We start from the raw sequence: 17512 nt of genomic DNA on the forward strand, positions 1-17512 counted from the left end.
GTGCCTACTCAGTCACTTCCTACTAGTACTTCACTCCTTTATTCTTTCCTACGTTCTGCCCCAGCCTACCAAGAAATTAAAAAATTAATCCTTGACATGTGCCATATTTTCTAGCCAAGCGATTTATGTATATATATATCTCATTGCTTCCATATCATCTGTTCAAATTTTTACCTTTCATCATTTGTCAACTACAGTGGCTGATATGATGACCAGGGACACCCCACTATTCTATAGCAAAACCTCTATCTACACTAATCCCTTTAACCTACCCTGCAGTAGAGTAAGTTTCCTTACTGCCAAGGGAAGGTATTTGTTGAAAATAATTTGTGGTTGAGAGCGAGGCCAGGGAGTAAAGTGGGACTAAGTGCATAATTTAGAGTGTGGCGGATGGGATACTCTGTGACGAACATGCTGAATACAATCCATATCCCATTCCTTTCCCTTTACTGTAGCGCATCATTTTTCCCACTGCCTACTTACAGTTACGGCAGACAGAATATCCGTGTTTTATACATGACGTGTGTGACATAGTATTATTATTAGTCATCTGCCTCTTTGGAGTCAGTGTAGAATTAAAAAGGCAGTCTGATAAGAGCAGGACCGTTGGAATTAAAGTGAGATAATAAATTGCCCCAACTGCAGACTGCACAAAGTAGCAAAGTACCCCATGAACCAGCATGCCTCACTTAATTTAGCACAACAAGAATGCTGTTAATTGTGCTGCATAGTGCATAATGCTGTATTCATTAATGAGAGGTAATCTATTTTTATTTCTACACAAAGTGTCTGCATAGTGTTTTTACTAGGAAATCCTTTAAAAGAAAAAATCTCTTAGTTGTAATCTGGTGGTCTTAGTTCCTTGCAGCCAGTCAGTGCTTTTATGTGAGGCATGTGTTTTGAGAACTTGGCCCTGTGACTAATCACATCAAAAATTCTAATGGCCCTAGGGGACCAAAGAATGTTCTGCTACTGTGTCACAATATAAACAAGTGTTTGCATTGATCATTATTTACAATGTGTCTTTTTTAGGATCTGATATTATCACAAAAACTAGCAATACTAAATTTTCCCGAAAAATGGGGAGCTAGTATTTAATTAAAACAACTCATGAAATCCTCAAGTTAGAAGTAGTGGACTCAGGAGTGGACAAGGTTAAGTCCGAATGATGATGTTGACAAATGATGTTATATGTCTACATTTTGGATCCCTTTTGTATGTGGGTGGGGAAGTGGGGCTGGTGTGGACTATCTCTCAGGTAATAGAAGATCCTGCAGTGAGTTGGTGTCGCTTTTACCACATCTGCCCCATCAAGTGAATGATCCGTTTATGGTCTAAATTAAGTCACACTTAAATAAATCACACAGACCGGGGGAAGAGAGTTAGGGGTTTCATGAATGGATAGGAAAGGGAAGTTGGAAAAAGGTTTGACAAAGACAAACACTACACAACAACAATATTCATCAGGGTGATGAGCAGCACATCATCATCATCATCAAATCTGTTGTGGAAGGAAATGAAGGACTGACAGTTCATTTAAAGCACTGAGAACAGTCCTTCAGTCCCAGAGACAGAAGTCTCCATAATCTAAATGTTCTGTCATCTAGGTTTAAAATATACAAATTATGGACGAGTGAGCCCACACAGTTATACAAGTTATGATTTTAAAAGAAAAATGACACTGTATTGGGCGATGCATCTGCATTCTTCTCGCAATGTCTTGCTTAGCTGCCAGGCGGAACTGGTCCGGTAAGGTAAGCAGGCGTGTTATGGAGCTTTCGCCTTTCATGCAGAAAAGAAGGTGCCTTCAGATTGTAAAACAGAAACAATACTGTAGAGTCAAGGAGAAGGATAGAAGATAAGCTCCATGAGGATTGACCAAGACTCAGAGACAGAGCAAGAGCAAAGACTGCTGCAATTATTTATCCTGACTCATGTACGAACAACTGAGAAGTGAGAGTAATTTTATAACCAATCACATACAAGTTGCTGCATGTACCGGGCTGATTAATCTCACAACTGTCATCATAACATTTGCCAAGTGCGTGCATCATGTGATGATGTGATATCACATGTTTGTCTCCAGTTACAACAGGCCCCCGACCAACCACGTAATAGAGGAGTTTCACATTTGAGCCTGCACACCAGTGATGGCTGGTGATCTTTGAAACTAGAAGGGCGTAATATTTGCACTGAATTCCAGTGAGCAAATTGTTCTAGGCCCTTATTCTCATACTCGGTCATTCTCATTCACTCCCCCTCACTCACAACACTTATTCTCAATCAGTCATGGTTTTTCTCACACACCCATTACTTTCTCTCAAGTACATTCTCTCCTACATCCCACCCACTCTCCTCACCTGTGAAAACTCTATTTTCTTTTCCTTCACAGCTGTCAATATTTCAACTCTTTTGCATTGCCACATCAAATGGTAATTACTATTGGCACATGTGTGAAAGTTGACCAGGGTGCTCAGTAGAGAGGCCACACCAGGGACTGGATGAGCGTATATGACACACTGGCAGGGAGGCACAAGTATTTCCATTTGCACAACCAGTCAAGTGTGTAGAAAACCCAGCAGTGTGTTTCTAAATGTATCATCAGAGAGATGCAGCTCACACAGTGCATCTGTTGTGACACGGAAAAGGACTGAAACCGCCCTTTTAACATAGTTCTGGTTTGCGAAGAGCATCAATTATCCAAAACCTCTCAGAGAGCAACAGTTTGCTTGGTTTCATTCTTTGAGGTACTTTGCTACTGTCTATATTTTAACGTTTTGAATACTCTATTATTAGAAGGTTTTGAAACTATCCCTCAAGTTTACTTGCGCTGCTAATTAGACCATGCACATGCCAAGTGCTTATATCTTTTTCGTGAAATAAAGGGATTCATGTTTCCTTCGTTTCTTTTAAATACATGCATCTGTTTTTCACGCTGACAAGGCTGATTTACTTATTTATCCTAGCCTATTTTAGTTCTCTTTATTATGCTATGACCTCTGCTGGAGACCCCTGGGAAAAGGCTGGCAGGACAGGAGAGTCAACTTACCTTTAAAAGAGGCATGGTGTCGGCCAGGTTTCTCAATAATCAGTTCTCTGACAAAGGATAAAGTAAAAGTAAACAGATACATTGTGCATTCACACCTAAAGCATGTGCAGTGTAACTGTTTACTGCATGGTCACATGGCGAAGGCCTGATCCACCCTCCTCCTTCCCACACAGGCTGCCTCTTCCAACCGAGCCCTCAGGGACTGATACAGAGCCACAGGAGAGGGCTGAAACTCACAATGCCCAGGGCTACCTTAAAAAGCAACGCTTGCACTGGATCACAATGGGTGTTTCCAGGAGGGCCTGGAGATCGGCAAACCAGGGCTGGAACACGGTTTGCCCTGGTTTAATCCAATCTACAAAGATTGACACATGCACACTAGTCAGTGCATATGTTCATGAAGAGTGCCTGACTTTCGTACCAACACTGAAGGAGCGTCACATAGTGACAGCAAGCAAGGCAGAACTCATTTTTAAATTACTATTGTAATCATTACAATGGTAATTATAAAACTGTATATGTTGGTTCTGAAGGCATTTGGGTGGGCGCAGCCCCTTTGCCCAAAGCTAGAAACCTCCACTGCCGCACACACACTCATCAGCATTTCCCAAGTGAACGCACATCCCCAGTCCACAGAGCTGAATTGGCCTCTTAGAGATCGTCATGTTGGTTTCCCTTTGAAGTTGATAACTTCCTTCTGGCTGTTGAGGTAGTCCCGCTCTGCATCCTTCTATCCTGACTCCGAGTCACAAATGGGTCTGACTCCGTCATGACCCACATGAGAGAGATACTGCATTGCGATTGATGAACAAGAAGAGAAAAGGAATTTGAGTGTTTTGTGTGGATTTGTGTTTGTTAACTAAATGGACTGTTCTGGTCTCTGATGACCTAGAAAATAAAGAACAGCAAGGAGTGGACCCTGCAAATAAATCTACCTAAAGGTGAAAGTGCTAACCACCTTCAGGAAAAATCACGCATCAGGCCCCAAACATTGCAAATCATCGAACTCAAGTTTACAAAGTAGTTGAACACCCTCCCTCACTGTTTGCCACCACATGAATCATAAATTATCACTCACAATCACTGAATAATATATCACTCATTAGTGCATTAGTTATCTTTTCCAATCCAAGCACGGTGGCACACAATTGTATCTCTTCTTTTATGGACGCAACACATTGGCAGTCTTTCAAATCAAATGATCTTTACTAGGGAAGCACTGCTAGGGGATGGTAAAAAGGATAGGCATGGGACGGCGGCAGGCACTGTCTCCAATTTCCTTGAAGGGAATAGGAAGGTTTCTTCACAGCGCACTGGTCCAACTCAAATCCAGCCATACATGTGCCTAAAAACGGTGGAGCTGCATAAGTCAGACACAAACAAAATATATAATGTCCCTCTAGCTATAAATATTTTTAATGTATTCATTTATATATTTAAGAGTTTTCTATAGCGCTGGCCAGACCCAAAGGTATCAGATTGTTTGACAACATTATCACTACGATGACAGACAACTATTAGTTCAGCAAACAGCAGTGTTTCCAGTCAAGTCAGGTCACCTCGTAGAGGGGGATGCAGAAGGAGGAACAAAAGTAGCGGGGTGTAGAAATCATCTTGGGCTGGGCAACTGTTAACCATCTGGATGAGATGCCTGTTGCAAAGAAACTCTAACGTGCTGGCCGGTTGCTATCCAGCAGGTTGAGGTGCTGATTGAGTAGGAGATCCTTTAGCTGTCTTTTGAAGTTAATGAAGGATGGGTTAGTCCAGCTATATACTGGGATGGAGTTCCAGATTTTAGGGGAATTGTCTAAGAAGAAGAGTGACAGGGTTCTCTTCGATGTTTGGGTGGAATGAGAAGCAGGATGTTGGTGCTCCTTATGTTTCTCGTCTAACCTGCCTTTTTGAGTTTGGATGCATGGTAATCTGGATTGCTGGTTTGAAGGACTTTGCGAGTGAGACATGCCAGTTCTGAACCTGGAACGATCTTCAATCAGAAGTCACTTTAATTCTTTTAGAGAGGGTGAGATGTGGTCATATTTTTTTACTCTAGTGACCAACCTAGTAGCTGCATTTAGAATGTTTCTGAGGGGGGTAAGTGAGATTTTGCCGTGTTTGTGAGGGTGGCATTCCCGTAGTCTAATCTGGAAAGAAACAGAGCTTGTATGGCAGATTTAGGGTCATTTGGAGGGAGGAAGGGCTTGATTTTGTTGAAGAGTTTTAGGTTGTAGAAGGAACTCCCTGCAGTGTTCTTTATATGTTCGCTCATGTTCAATCATGGGACTAGAGTGATCCCCAGAGATTTGAAAGAGTCAGCAAGGGCTAGATTGCAGTTTAGAGCATCAATGAATTTTAGCCATTCTTTTATGTGGCGGGTCTGTTCGTTGTTGGATATGAGAAGGATTTCTGTGTTATATTGGTTGAGTTTCAGGTTGTTGTGAGATAGCCAGTGTGAGCCTTTTTTGAGGGTTTCATTTAGCCAGTGTATGTCATCTACTGAGGATATTTCCAGGTAAAGCTGGGTGTCATCAGCGTATGAATGGTAGGGCATGTTTGCTTGTTTGAATATGATGGTGAAGGGCTCCATGGAGATGATGAAAAGTGTGAGAGAGAGAACTGAGTCTTGTGGGACACTTTGGGTTATTAGAAATATGTGAGAAGTTGAATTGTTTATTTTTATTTGTTGCAAGCGGTTTTGTAGAAAGGGTGTGAACCATTGTAGGACCACCCTGTCTCTGATCCTTTTTTGAAGGGAGTTCAGGAGAAGCCTGTGATCGCCGGTGCCAAAGGCAGCCGATAGGTCTAGGAGTACGAGTAGGCAGCATTAATCTGCATCAAGGGATTTGTATACATCATTTGGAACATTCAGGATAGCTGTTTCCATTCTGCATCCTTTTCTAAAGCCTGATTGGTGAGGGTCCAGGGGTTTGTTGCTGTCAATGTATTGGTTGACTTGTAGGAGAACACATCTTTCTGGGATTTTTGGCTAGGAAGGGGAGGTTGGAAATAGGCCTGAAGTTAATGAGGTCAGCCGGGTCTGTGCCCATTCTCTCTATTAGTGGCGTGACTTGACCGAGTTGGAGGCAATCTGGCATAACTCCAGTCCTCAGGGAGGTGTTTAAAATCTTGGTCCAGAGAGGGATAAGGCATTATTAAGCTTTTTTGCAAGGGAGGCTGAAAGGGGGTCCGATATGTGGGAAGAGGGCTTGGACATAGTAATCATTTCAGCGATGTTATTTTTTAGCAAAGCAGTTCCTCAATAAATAATTAAAATGTTCTGTGGAGCCTGCTCAGTCAGGGAAGTGGAGTTGTGATCTCTGTAGAAAGACACCTGGAGCCAGGAGGTATTCTTAAGCCATCTTTATTCAGTCTCCAGTTCAGGTTACATCTGTCTCTACTCCAGCCAGCCTAGTGTGGTACCAGCCCCACCAGGAGCAGCCTCCCTAGCTGCTCAGCCCATCTTCAACTGCCAACACTCATCCACTCAGGCACCCAGGCATTCCATGCATCACAGGCACACCAACATTCTATGACCATCTCACGCTCTGGCTGAGCAGCTAGTGGCAGCAGGGCTGGACTAAAATGATAATCAATTAAGTAGGATATAACATTATCCCTTTTTCTTCAACAAAAACAAAACATGCAAGTAATAAAACATCAATGAAGAACTATCCACAAGAAAAATGAATAATGGTACAAGTCCCACAGATGCAAACAAAAAATTAAAACATCGCAGTACAAAGAACCATTATACACAGAAAGAACGGGTAAGATAAATACATTTGATAAGCAATATCTCCCATCCCTCCCTAAAAGAATAAAACATTTTGAAGCAACAATAACATTACCAGAAATACATTTGAAGCATTTTGCATTAAACACTATGACGTAATGCACTACAACGCAAAGGGTAAAAGACCCCACACAACCAAAGCCCCAATGTATAACTAAAAGTAGCTCTAAAGACAGCATACCCTACAACTACAATCCCAAGAGAAAGGGAAACAAACAAGTATATGGATCGTCACCCATAACAACTCCCGTGAAGGGATGTACATTAGTACTGTGCACAACTAATAATGGACTAAACCATACCCCAACCCAATGTGAGGGTTAACCTAGGTACAAACTATTTATTGACTAAACCATAACCCAACCCAGTGTGAGGGTTAACCTAGGTACAAACTATTTATGGACTAAACCATAACCCAACCCAGTGTGAGGGTTAACCTAGGTACTCCAAACCCCATGTAGAGGTTACATACCCCCATGTAGGAGTAACCAAACATTAATACAAAAAGAGCTCTTGACCCCCTTGTGGAGGTTACATACCCCTATGGGAGTAACAAACTTTTAACTAATCACAGGGCTGTTGCCCAGAACCTTCCCTCATGTATGGGAACAATGTGAAGACCACACACAGGACCTTAGACCCCCCATCCAAAACAAAACGAAAATCTGTGGCATCACGACAAAAGATGTGCTAATCTCACTAACTTAACCTCTAACAAATGAGAACACTGTAGCTTTAATAAACTACACACTACACATATGTCTTTAAAGACATATGCCCACATCACACCTGCTAGTATGCATCCTGTCACCCAAGTTGTGCTTGGACAGCACTTCCCTTACGTAAGGGAACCCAAAAAAACACAAGCTCCAACAAAAAGAATGAATAATCATTACAGCCACCATAAACCCAGAGCTATGACAAAACCAAATGTTCAATAGAAAACATGTGAGAGTTACAGGTCACCTTTGTACCTGAATCATTGTAAGTACATACATATATACACACAGTGTGCAAAAAAAATTGGGTTTTCACCATTCCTCACGGTGTATTCCTCAACTTGTACTGGCGAAATCCAGGTAGTCAGTAGATCCTTCAACTTGAATTTCCCTCACGAACACCGCGTTGTCCCCGACCCACTGTCGATAGGAAAAACTTTATTTAGATTGGTTGGCACTAAGGAAGACACATAGTCTGCAAGTTAGCTGCAAACAAGAACACCACAAGAGGAAAAGACAACAGCGGTCGCCAACCACAAGATGGCGGCACGCTGTCGACGTCGCTGCAGAGTGGCTCGCGGCACATCCGTGCACCAAAACATCCACAAGAGACAGAAGACGGAGTCGAGGCAGCCGTGTACGTCACACCGAAGGTGGAGGAACAAAGAGAACTTCGCCAGAGGGCTGCACGCGACCCAGTTGCGGGACAAAGGTAAGCGCGTGCATAGCTTGTCTCGTGACATGGCTAGATTTAAAAGTGAGAGCTGCGGTTGAACTGCCAAGTGTCCAAGGGGCAGCCCAAAACTTAAAAATAATAAAAATTGGCTTACCACAATGTTCACACATATAAAGGGGGTGACCAGAGAACGTTGCGTTACCACACGGCTCCAAATGAAAAACGTAGAAAATGTCACCATTTCACCCTGTGCCTGGAATTCACCGAAATCGCCCTTCTCTCGCATGACACAAAAATGTCTTCTGCAGTGCAAACAGGAATTCACACAATCGACACCATAACTCCAGGACACAACTTAACGAGCAGCACACCTGCACTGCTCACTGTGGTTATCGTGATATGTCACCGCTGGGCAGTGTGCACACTCCATATTCTGCCACAACTGTGCGGCAACTTCAACACGCTGGCAATACCGAACCTGCAAAGTCGTGCCCAAGACACCGATCACGCACCTCGCCTCTAGAGTATACATCCAAAGATTTGCAAATTCAGGGCAAGACCGTAGTTTCTTTTTAGCAGAGAGTTGCATCGTAGCTCTTTGGTATTAAATACTTGTCAGGAATCAAACATTGTCCATCTTTGGTACTGCTGCACAGAAATCGTTGTGAAATAGAACCTTTACGCCCAAGGTCCAAACGTTGCTTTAAATCTCAAAAAAAAACTGCCACTGTACCAAAACACCAAAGTTTTTCATCTGTGCAACCACTGCACACTTCACGTTCTTATGTCTTTATGATGACAGATCCTAAAATGTCTTTTTCTTCTTTCTGTGGCTGGAACACCATATTCAGTTGTAGTTTGACAACTCCTCCAACTCACTATAATCCTTTTGTGGCAAACGTTGTGGCTGGAACACCAGATGCGGCTGTAGCTTAGCTACTCCTCCAACTCACTGTAATTTCTTTAGATGTTTGTAGTATTCCCAAGCTGTAGTGTCCTTTTGATGACACTTCTCTTTGGGCTGTCCAATGGAAAGGACACTGGTGGGGCTGGCGCTGGCTTCCCTGGGAATTCTTTCTTTGTAGATGTAGTTGCTTGTTAGATCTCTTGGTCTCTCTTTAAGTTTCTTTGTAGTTCCTTTGTTTCTGTGCTGTACCAAGAGACTCTAGGGTCCAAGTCCGCTCGTCGCCAAAATAAATGTTGGGATCTCTGTAGAAAGACACCTGGAGCCAGGAGGTATTCTTAAGCCATCTTTATTCAGTCTCCAGTTCAGGTTACATCTGTCTCTACTCCAGCCAGCCTAGTGTGGTACCAGCCCCACCAGGAGCAGCCTCCCTAGCTGCTCAGCCCATCTTCAACTGCCAACACTCATCCACTCAGACACCCAGGCATTCCATGCATCACAGGCACACCAACATTCTATGACCATCTCACGCTCTGGCTGAGCAGCTAGTGGCAGCAGGGCTGGACTAAAATGATAATCAATTAAGTAGGATATAACAGAAGTGGAGTTCATCCTCAAACTCAGGTGGTTCACCTATAAGTTGGCCAGCTAACAGACTTGATTCTGACCAATCACCCTCATCCTCCTCCTCCTATGGTATTTCAGGAACAGTATAACAGTGTGTTATGAAGTGTTGGTTTATTTTGACAATGGCCCATCTCTCCATATTTTGAGATGAGATACTGGTCCGTCTCACTGTGAAAACTGCACCAGCTGCACTGAACACACAGATCTGGCTATTTTGCACATCTTCTCATACATACCAACAGACTAATGGGTTTTGATCCACGTAGACCCCCTAAGGGTCATTCAGATAGTCCTGCAACATCCTCTGAATTGTCATTAATACTGCCACTTTAAAAGCTTTTGCCTTTGCTCCTTATACTTGAATTAACCCCTGCCACGTGAAACCAAGCTAATGCAGAGGTTAGGTCGGATTCTTCCACTCTGGTTGTTGTTATTACCAATGTTCTTCTTGCTGGTGTTGTGTGCTGTGAAGCAACATCACTGCTCTTTCTGCAACTTGAAGGCTGCACCCTGGAACTTATGCCCTGGACTCCAGCCGTTGTTCTTCCAAGTCTCTCTGTTGCTCAACAATCCATGCCTTGTATATTGAAACATCCATTACTGAAAAAGGAATGAAAGTGGGCAGTATTAATTTGTACAATGGATCAAGTACTGTGGCAGAGATGTACTCTTTGTATGACACAATGTCTCTTTGCAGCCTTGGAGTAACAGCCAAGTGAAGGATTAAGCTCTCAACCAAGCCATGTGCTTCTCTGCTGCAGTTCACACCTGCAATCATTTGCAACACCTTTATTAACTAGTCCTGTAGTAGATGCAACAACAGGATTGCTTGGCTCATTGTACTGCCCTCCTTGCTTACTTTCTATGTGAAAATCTCAAAAGGAAGTAGCATCTGTGTCAGACATTTGAGTTTTATGCCTCCTATTTTCAGTCATTAACGGCGTCCTACTAGGATTTCCCCGTATGGGTGAGCGACTACAGGCAATTATATACTTTATACATACCAGTACACCAGGGTTTAACAGTTCACTAGGGACTTTTTCTTTATACAGGGCAGGACTAACATGTACCACGTTATAGTGCTCTTGAACTTATCCACAAGGTATTTGACCATGCATTAGGACTCTTCTTCAGCTTTATTTGCACACTGGGTGTTTATGCACTAAATAAATCACCATGTTTCTGTAGTATCTCTTTGAAATATGGTTTCGAATAACACACATCCACTGCAAACAGGTTGGGCTAGAAATGGTATTTGTATTACTGACCACCATGGTGTCTCATGAGTTGGCACAAAGATTCATAACACAGGTGACTGGGTAATGTTGCTAATGTGAAATTACAGTATATATTTCTTCATATAAGTATTCTTTTCCTTTATAAATTGGCCCCTGAGGAAGGGACTGCAATGTCACGAAATGCATCGGGCATTTATATGAGTGTTGCACTACAGGTATTATGAGCAATGAAGCCAATAGTAGAATTGTTAAGATAACGACTAAAAATTGAATTATGTACTGAATGTTCATTTATGTTCATGTTTATGTTACGCGTATTCAACAAAACACAACCAGTATGACATTGTCTAAGATAAGACAAATAACAATTTAATTTATGTACAAAAGGTTATAGTGTTGAGTATTGATTTAGAAGGAAACTTCTGTATTAAATGTAAGGGTTAGATTACAGCCCAGTGAACAGTGCACAGTGCACACAAGTTATCATACTGTAATAGCATTCTTTTGATTAGACACTTGGTCAGACAGCAAGTGTAGCACTGTAGCACCGCATAGCAATTAGTTTGAAATTAAATATCCAGAAAAAGTAGGCACAAAAAAGGAGAGCTCCTCCAACCCCTTATTTCTACAAGACATTTGAGTCCACCTCCATGGTGATGCTTTTCCCAGTTTCATCCCCACCTCTTTGAATGACATGATCGATTTGTACTACTCAAACAGACAGTGCAACATGTAATAGGTCAAGTTCCAACGTGTTAGCACCTCCTGTATGAGGGCTTTAACTGGTACTCTGTTAGAATGCTGAATGATCTTCAACTGCTCCCGGGCTATAAAAGAATGGCTAAAAGGAGTGCAGATTCTTCTGCAGGTGGTCAGTATGTTGCTGACTATGTCTTCTTTTCTGAGAAAGTCCTGTACAATCAGGTTGATGGAATGCAGCAAACACAGGAGCCTGAAATAACCACCAAATGCCATGGCCTCAACTATATTACTGCCTTTGTCTGTGGTAACAAAGCTAATTGTGAGACCTCTGGGTCACAGCCATTCAAACACCTTTCTGTAAAAGTCTTCCAAGATGTTTACAGCTGTATCGGATTTGTCCATGGCGAACTTGGCTACTGATGCATGCCACCAAACTCCCTTAATAGTTTCTTCAATGCTGAGACCTGTAGATTGCTGTTGCCTAACCCTCACAAAAGAGTTCCAGTGTGCAGTGATACACATGTAATCAGGTGCTTGACAACTGGCCCATAGTCTGTCGTCAGGTGGATAGTGTGAACAGCACTCTGCTGCAAAGCTGCTTCAACCAATAGCAGTACATCGTGATGGAGTACTGGAACACCAAGTCTTGCAAAATAGATCTAGCTGGGAGCCTTCCAATTCTGGCAAATGGCTGCCACAAATTCTAAAAACCCACTTCTTCCACAAAAGAAAAAGGGGGGAGCCCCAGCGCAAACATTTTAGCCAGCTTCCATTGTACAAACTTACCATTTGTTGGTTGCATTTTTTGGAATTCCCCTTGCTTAAACATGACCATAATAGTGGCCTGAATTTTTTTCTTTTGTGGTGCCACTAATGCAGGCAAATTCCAGAGAGAACTAAGAGGTGGTAGACTCAATCTGTTTTTAGGGGCAGTCCCTGTATGCGATGGTGTCTCCATCTGACTCTTGTACCACTTGGCAGTTGCTGACGCGGATAATACTGGTGCACTTCTGGGGACAAGGCTGTTTTGTGTAAATCTGTAACCCTATTCTTCCTCATCACTTTCACCTCCTACTGTGATCAGAGCTGATTCCCCTCTCTCATCACCACCACCTCTTGCAGCAATTGTTTTAAGGTGCGCCTCCCACCGGATTTGTGGTGTTTTTACATATGGGTTGTTTCGCCTCCAGTACCATAGTGTGAACCAGGCTTACCTAAATGAACAAATGTGGCAAATTGATCATTTTGCTAAATGCAAAGAAGTCCCAAACTCGGAGGAAAATGTTTTCAGTGGTCCTCTGGTGCCACTGCTAATGCTTACAGAGCTGGAGGTGGGTGGGTGTGTTGAGAATTGCCTCTCTTCAGTGTATGCTTCGACTGAGGTAGTGGTAGACACAGGTGTTAATGGGGGACTTCACAAATATGGAAGCTGGTGGTGGTGGTACCAGTGCCACATCCCTTGGAGCAGGTTGAATTGGAGGGGTAATGTGTGGTGTGGAGCCAGTTTCCATGAAAATGTAAAACATTTTAAAAATACAAAAATTTAAGTAAATAAATAAAAAATAATTGCTGATGGACTAAGGGACTATGAGAAACCCATGGGGGGGTTGAGGAGGTACAGGGGAATTTTTTTTAAAAATGCATAAAAAACTGTTCATATATACATGATATCAGGAAAATTAAAAACAATTATCAAAAACAAACAAGATGCATTCCTCTCCTATCAATCTCCATAGAAAATGGCCTATGAAAACTGGAAAAAAGTGTCTGGCTGCACAAAATTGCTGTACGCCACATGGACAACTAACTACAGCAAGCAAGGAGGCATGGCCACAACAAAGAACACATAGGGGTCTATGGCAAAAGCAGACAGGCCGGCTACACTAAATGGTCGCTGGACACATGATAAATCAACAAGGAAGGAGGCATGGATAGCAAAGAACACATGCTGGCCTATGAACACTGACTACACAAAATGGCCCGGGCCACATGGCATGGAGAACAAAGGCAAACGGTGGCCTATGGCATACACAAACACACTGGCAAGATGAATGAGGCATGGTAACACTGAATAAAACACTACCATTAATTCAGCAATGCCAAAAATGACAATTAAATGAGCTATAAAAAATTTACAGCACCACACATCCTCCCAAGGCATTAAATATTACCACACCAAAGTATACTTTTTCTAGGAAAAACGTGAAATACAAAAAACACCCACATTTTTCATTTAATCCAATGCCTACCCTAAATGATGTTTTACAACAACATATACTAAAGATCCAGCTGTTTCATGTACACATGATATGTACTAGGCCTACAGGCGGATAGTGATCCTTCCACTTAGAAATCCAAATGAAAAGTGACCAGTAGTTGGACAAAGCACTGGGGGGAGCCTGCTCTACATGAAACGGAAGTTGAAGTCTCCGGGGCACTTCCTTCCTGTGGAAAAATAAATAAATAAGATGCTTCTCCGACTGAAAAACAACCCGAATGGTCCGTTGGAGTAGAATATTAAATTGAAAAACATCTTTTCAAGTAGATTTAGCTGTTCCTTGAGTAGAGAATCTACTCGAGATGCAGCAGGAGGCACTAGCAAGCGTCACAAAAATGGCACCAGACTCCATGGTGACCAGAAGTTGCGCTAGCAGAAAGCAAATCTTGGTCGCACTCCATAGCGGCCAGCAAATCTTGTTGCACTCGCCAGTGTGTGCCAACTGAAAAATAATTCCACCACATGCTGGATGGCAGAATTTAGCAGGAACCTCTTGTTACACGAGTAGCGCAGAGTTCCTAAATCCAGCCAACTCTGCGAGCTCAATTATATTTCCACCCAGGCCTAATTAATATATACCAACAAAAATAGACCCAAGAATCTGAAATAGTGTCCTCTGTGATTGAGCAGTAACTTATTTATATTATTTGTATAATCAAATTGACTCGATTGAAATAATTAAATAATGAGATACATTGTATTGCAGGATCCCGCCGTTACACTTGCTAACCACAACAATAAAAATGAAACAATGATATGTGTATCCTAGTCTGTGAATGTGTATTATTTTCTGAGTTTCGACACAAGTCCAAAAATTGTAATAGAGTTCACTTTAGGAGGTTTGGATTTAAGAGTGTATGACATAATTTATGATAGCTTAAACAGAAAGATATACCTTTAGTTCCACTGTTGTAGACCTTTTCACCCACAAACATACCATTTACTAAAATACATCGCTGATCTGTAACTTCCAGGCTAACCATTGTTGTACTCTTTTAGATGCTATAGACTGCACCAAGTGCCATGAAGACGAATGGCCCAACAAGGCACATAATCTCTGTTCCGCAAAAGCAGTAGAATTCCTTTCTTTCCTGGAGCCACTGGGGATGACATTGGCAATTCTGGCTGCACTGGTTTCGCTTTTTCCTCCCATCATTTTTCTTATCTTTGTGAAGCATATGGACACCCCGATTGTGAAAGCCAACAGTAGAGAACTTAGCTTTATCCTCCTTTGTGCCCTCTCTCTCTGCATCTTCTCATCGTTCCTCTTCTTTGGTCAGCCAGATTTGGTGAAGTGCTTGATTCGCCAGGCAGCCTTTGGTATTAGCTTTGTCCTCTGCATCTCCTGTGTACTGGGAAAGACCTGTATGGTGCTTTTGGCCTTTCATATCAAGAGTCCGAAGAGTGACTTTAAAAGATGGTTTGGTCCTGTCCTTCCAAAAATCCTCATAACTGTCTGTACCTCTATCCAGGCTGCAGGGTGCACTCTTTGGCTTACTATATCTCCACCTTTTCCAATAAAGAATGTAAATACCTCTCCCGGAAAAATAATCCTGGAATGTAATGAAGGCTCCATTATGGCCTTCTGGTGTATGTTGGGATATATGGGCCTGCTGGCTATGGTGAGCTTCATCATTGCCTTTCTATCCAGAAAACTCCCTGACAGCTTCAATGAAGCAAAGTTCATCACCTTCAGCATGCTGGTCTTTGTGAGTGTGTGGCTATCTTTCATCCCGGCATATCTCAGTGCTTTTGGAAAATATTTGGTGGCTGTAGAGATTTTTGCAATTTTGACATCTAGCTGTGGATTGATGGCCTGCATCTTTATCCCAAAGGTTTACATTATACTTTTGAGACCTGATATGAACACCAAAGAATTTCTAATGGGGAGAAAATCATTAAGATATAAAAAAATTAAATAACTTGTCAATATGGGTTATACATTTATATAAAAATATTTGACAAAATATATGCACCCTTAACATTATACGAAACTGTCACATACAGGTTGGCATTGAGGTCCATAAGGCTCCATTCTTGCCTCAAGTTATATGTAACCTCCTCATAAAATAAGCTAAGCTACCTACTGGATGAACAACAGGTTACCTATGATAAGCATTTTCATCTCTTGGTGTCATATGCAACTATCCTTCTGCGTCTGAGACACTCAATCCAAACCCAGTAGAATAAGCATAAACAAATGAATAAATAATGCTCAACTCATGAACGGAATGTATCAGCTCTCACCAACATCAACTTCATGTGAGCACTGGGTGCATTCCAGCTTTATCACTTACTGTATCCTGTCACTGCTGTTAAAATTTCTTTATGGAGTGTCCTTTTTTATTGCAAAGGACACCAGATTGTGTCCATTTGAAACTGTTCTATATTAAGTAAGCCTCTTTTTATTGTGCACACAGTACACAAAATGAAAATGTCAATATTCTAGGATGTGAATTCATAGACAGACAATTCTCTAGAACATATTTATCCTGCAATCCCTTTCGCCAACAGCTGTTTAATAAACTTTTCCCAAAATGAAAAACCACCTACATCGTATTTAATTTGGAGCAACTGTAACATTGTTTTTTTTTCTTTCTTAATTTCTTTCTCTCTTTCTTCCTTCCTTTCTTTCTTTCTTTCTTTCTTTCTTTCTTTCTTTCTTTCTTTCTTTCTTTCCTTCCTTGGGCCTCATTTAAATGTTGGTGGACGAAATTCACACCATCAGGGCGACAGAGTAAACTACTCCGTCACCCTGACAGAGTCCCCGCCAGCCAAATTTAGAAATATCTTCAGTCATAGTGGGCATTTCTAGCATTGGTAGGAATCGCCATCATGGAGGCTACTATCAATATGTTATAAGCTTGAAGGACGGCTCTGTTAACATGACAGACTTGCAACATTTATTTTTAACTCCTTCACTGCTAGACCTTCCCCCACCCATTGCTAAGCCTTTTTTCGGCTATTTGGGGTAGTTCTTGCTGAGGCCTCTGTAACGTTTTGTCCATATAAGGTATCCACGCCAATTTTGTGTCCTTTTCTTCCAACATCATAGGGATTTTAAAGATACCCAGGGTTTGTGGAATACCCTGGAGGAGACCCAGAAATTAGCCAAAATACAGCTAAATTGAGCTTTTCTGAAAAAAAATGGGGGAAAGGTGCTGCAGAAGAAAGCGTCTTGCTTTTTCCTTGCAAATGGTATCAACAAAGGGTTTGTAGTGCTGAAAGCACCATCTTCCCAGCTTTCAGGTAAACGCAGACTCATGTCAGAAAACCAACATTTTTACACAGTTTTGGCATTTTACTGGGACATAGCCTATTTTTCCTACTTTTCGTGAAAGCAATAATGAATCCGGGACAGATACACATTTCTGAAAAGTAGACATAATTCTGAATTCAGCAAGGGGTCACTTGTGTAGATCTTTCAAGGTTTTCATATATAAACTAACAGTTAAATTTAAGACAAATTGAAAATGAGTTGAAATAAACAGCCATTTCTGCCAACGTTTTCACCTGTAACTTCTTCTAA

At 41.9% G+C, this 17512-nt stretch overlaps 1 protein-coding gene across 1 annotated transcript in view; it reads left to right on the forward strand.

Moving 5' to 3' along the window:
* Positions 1-15905, forward strand: part of LOC146809776 (extracellular calcium-sensing receptor-like) — a 28806-nt gene extending 12901 nt beyond the window's left edge. The window contains exon 4 of the mRNA XM_085614889.1: positions 14983-15905. Coding sequence (XP_085471015.1) covers positions 14983-15905 — 923 coding nt within the window. The remainder of the gene's footprint in view (positions 1-14982) is intronic.
* The last annotated feature ends 1607 nt before the right edge of the window (positions 15906-17512 follow it).

Source organism: Triturus cristatus, chromosome 7 (genome assembly GCF_964204655.1).
Source record: "Triturus cristatus chromosome 7, aTriCri1.1, whole genome shotgun sequence".
Lineage (NCBI taxonomy): Eukaryota > Metazoa > Chordata > Amphibia > Caudata > Salamandridae > Triturus > Triturus cristatus.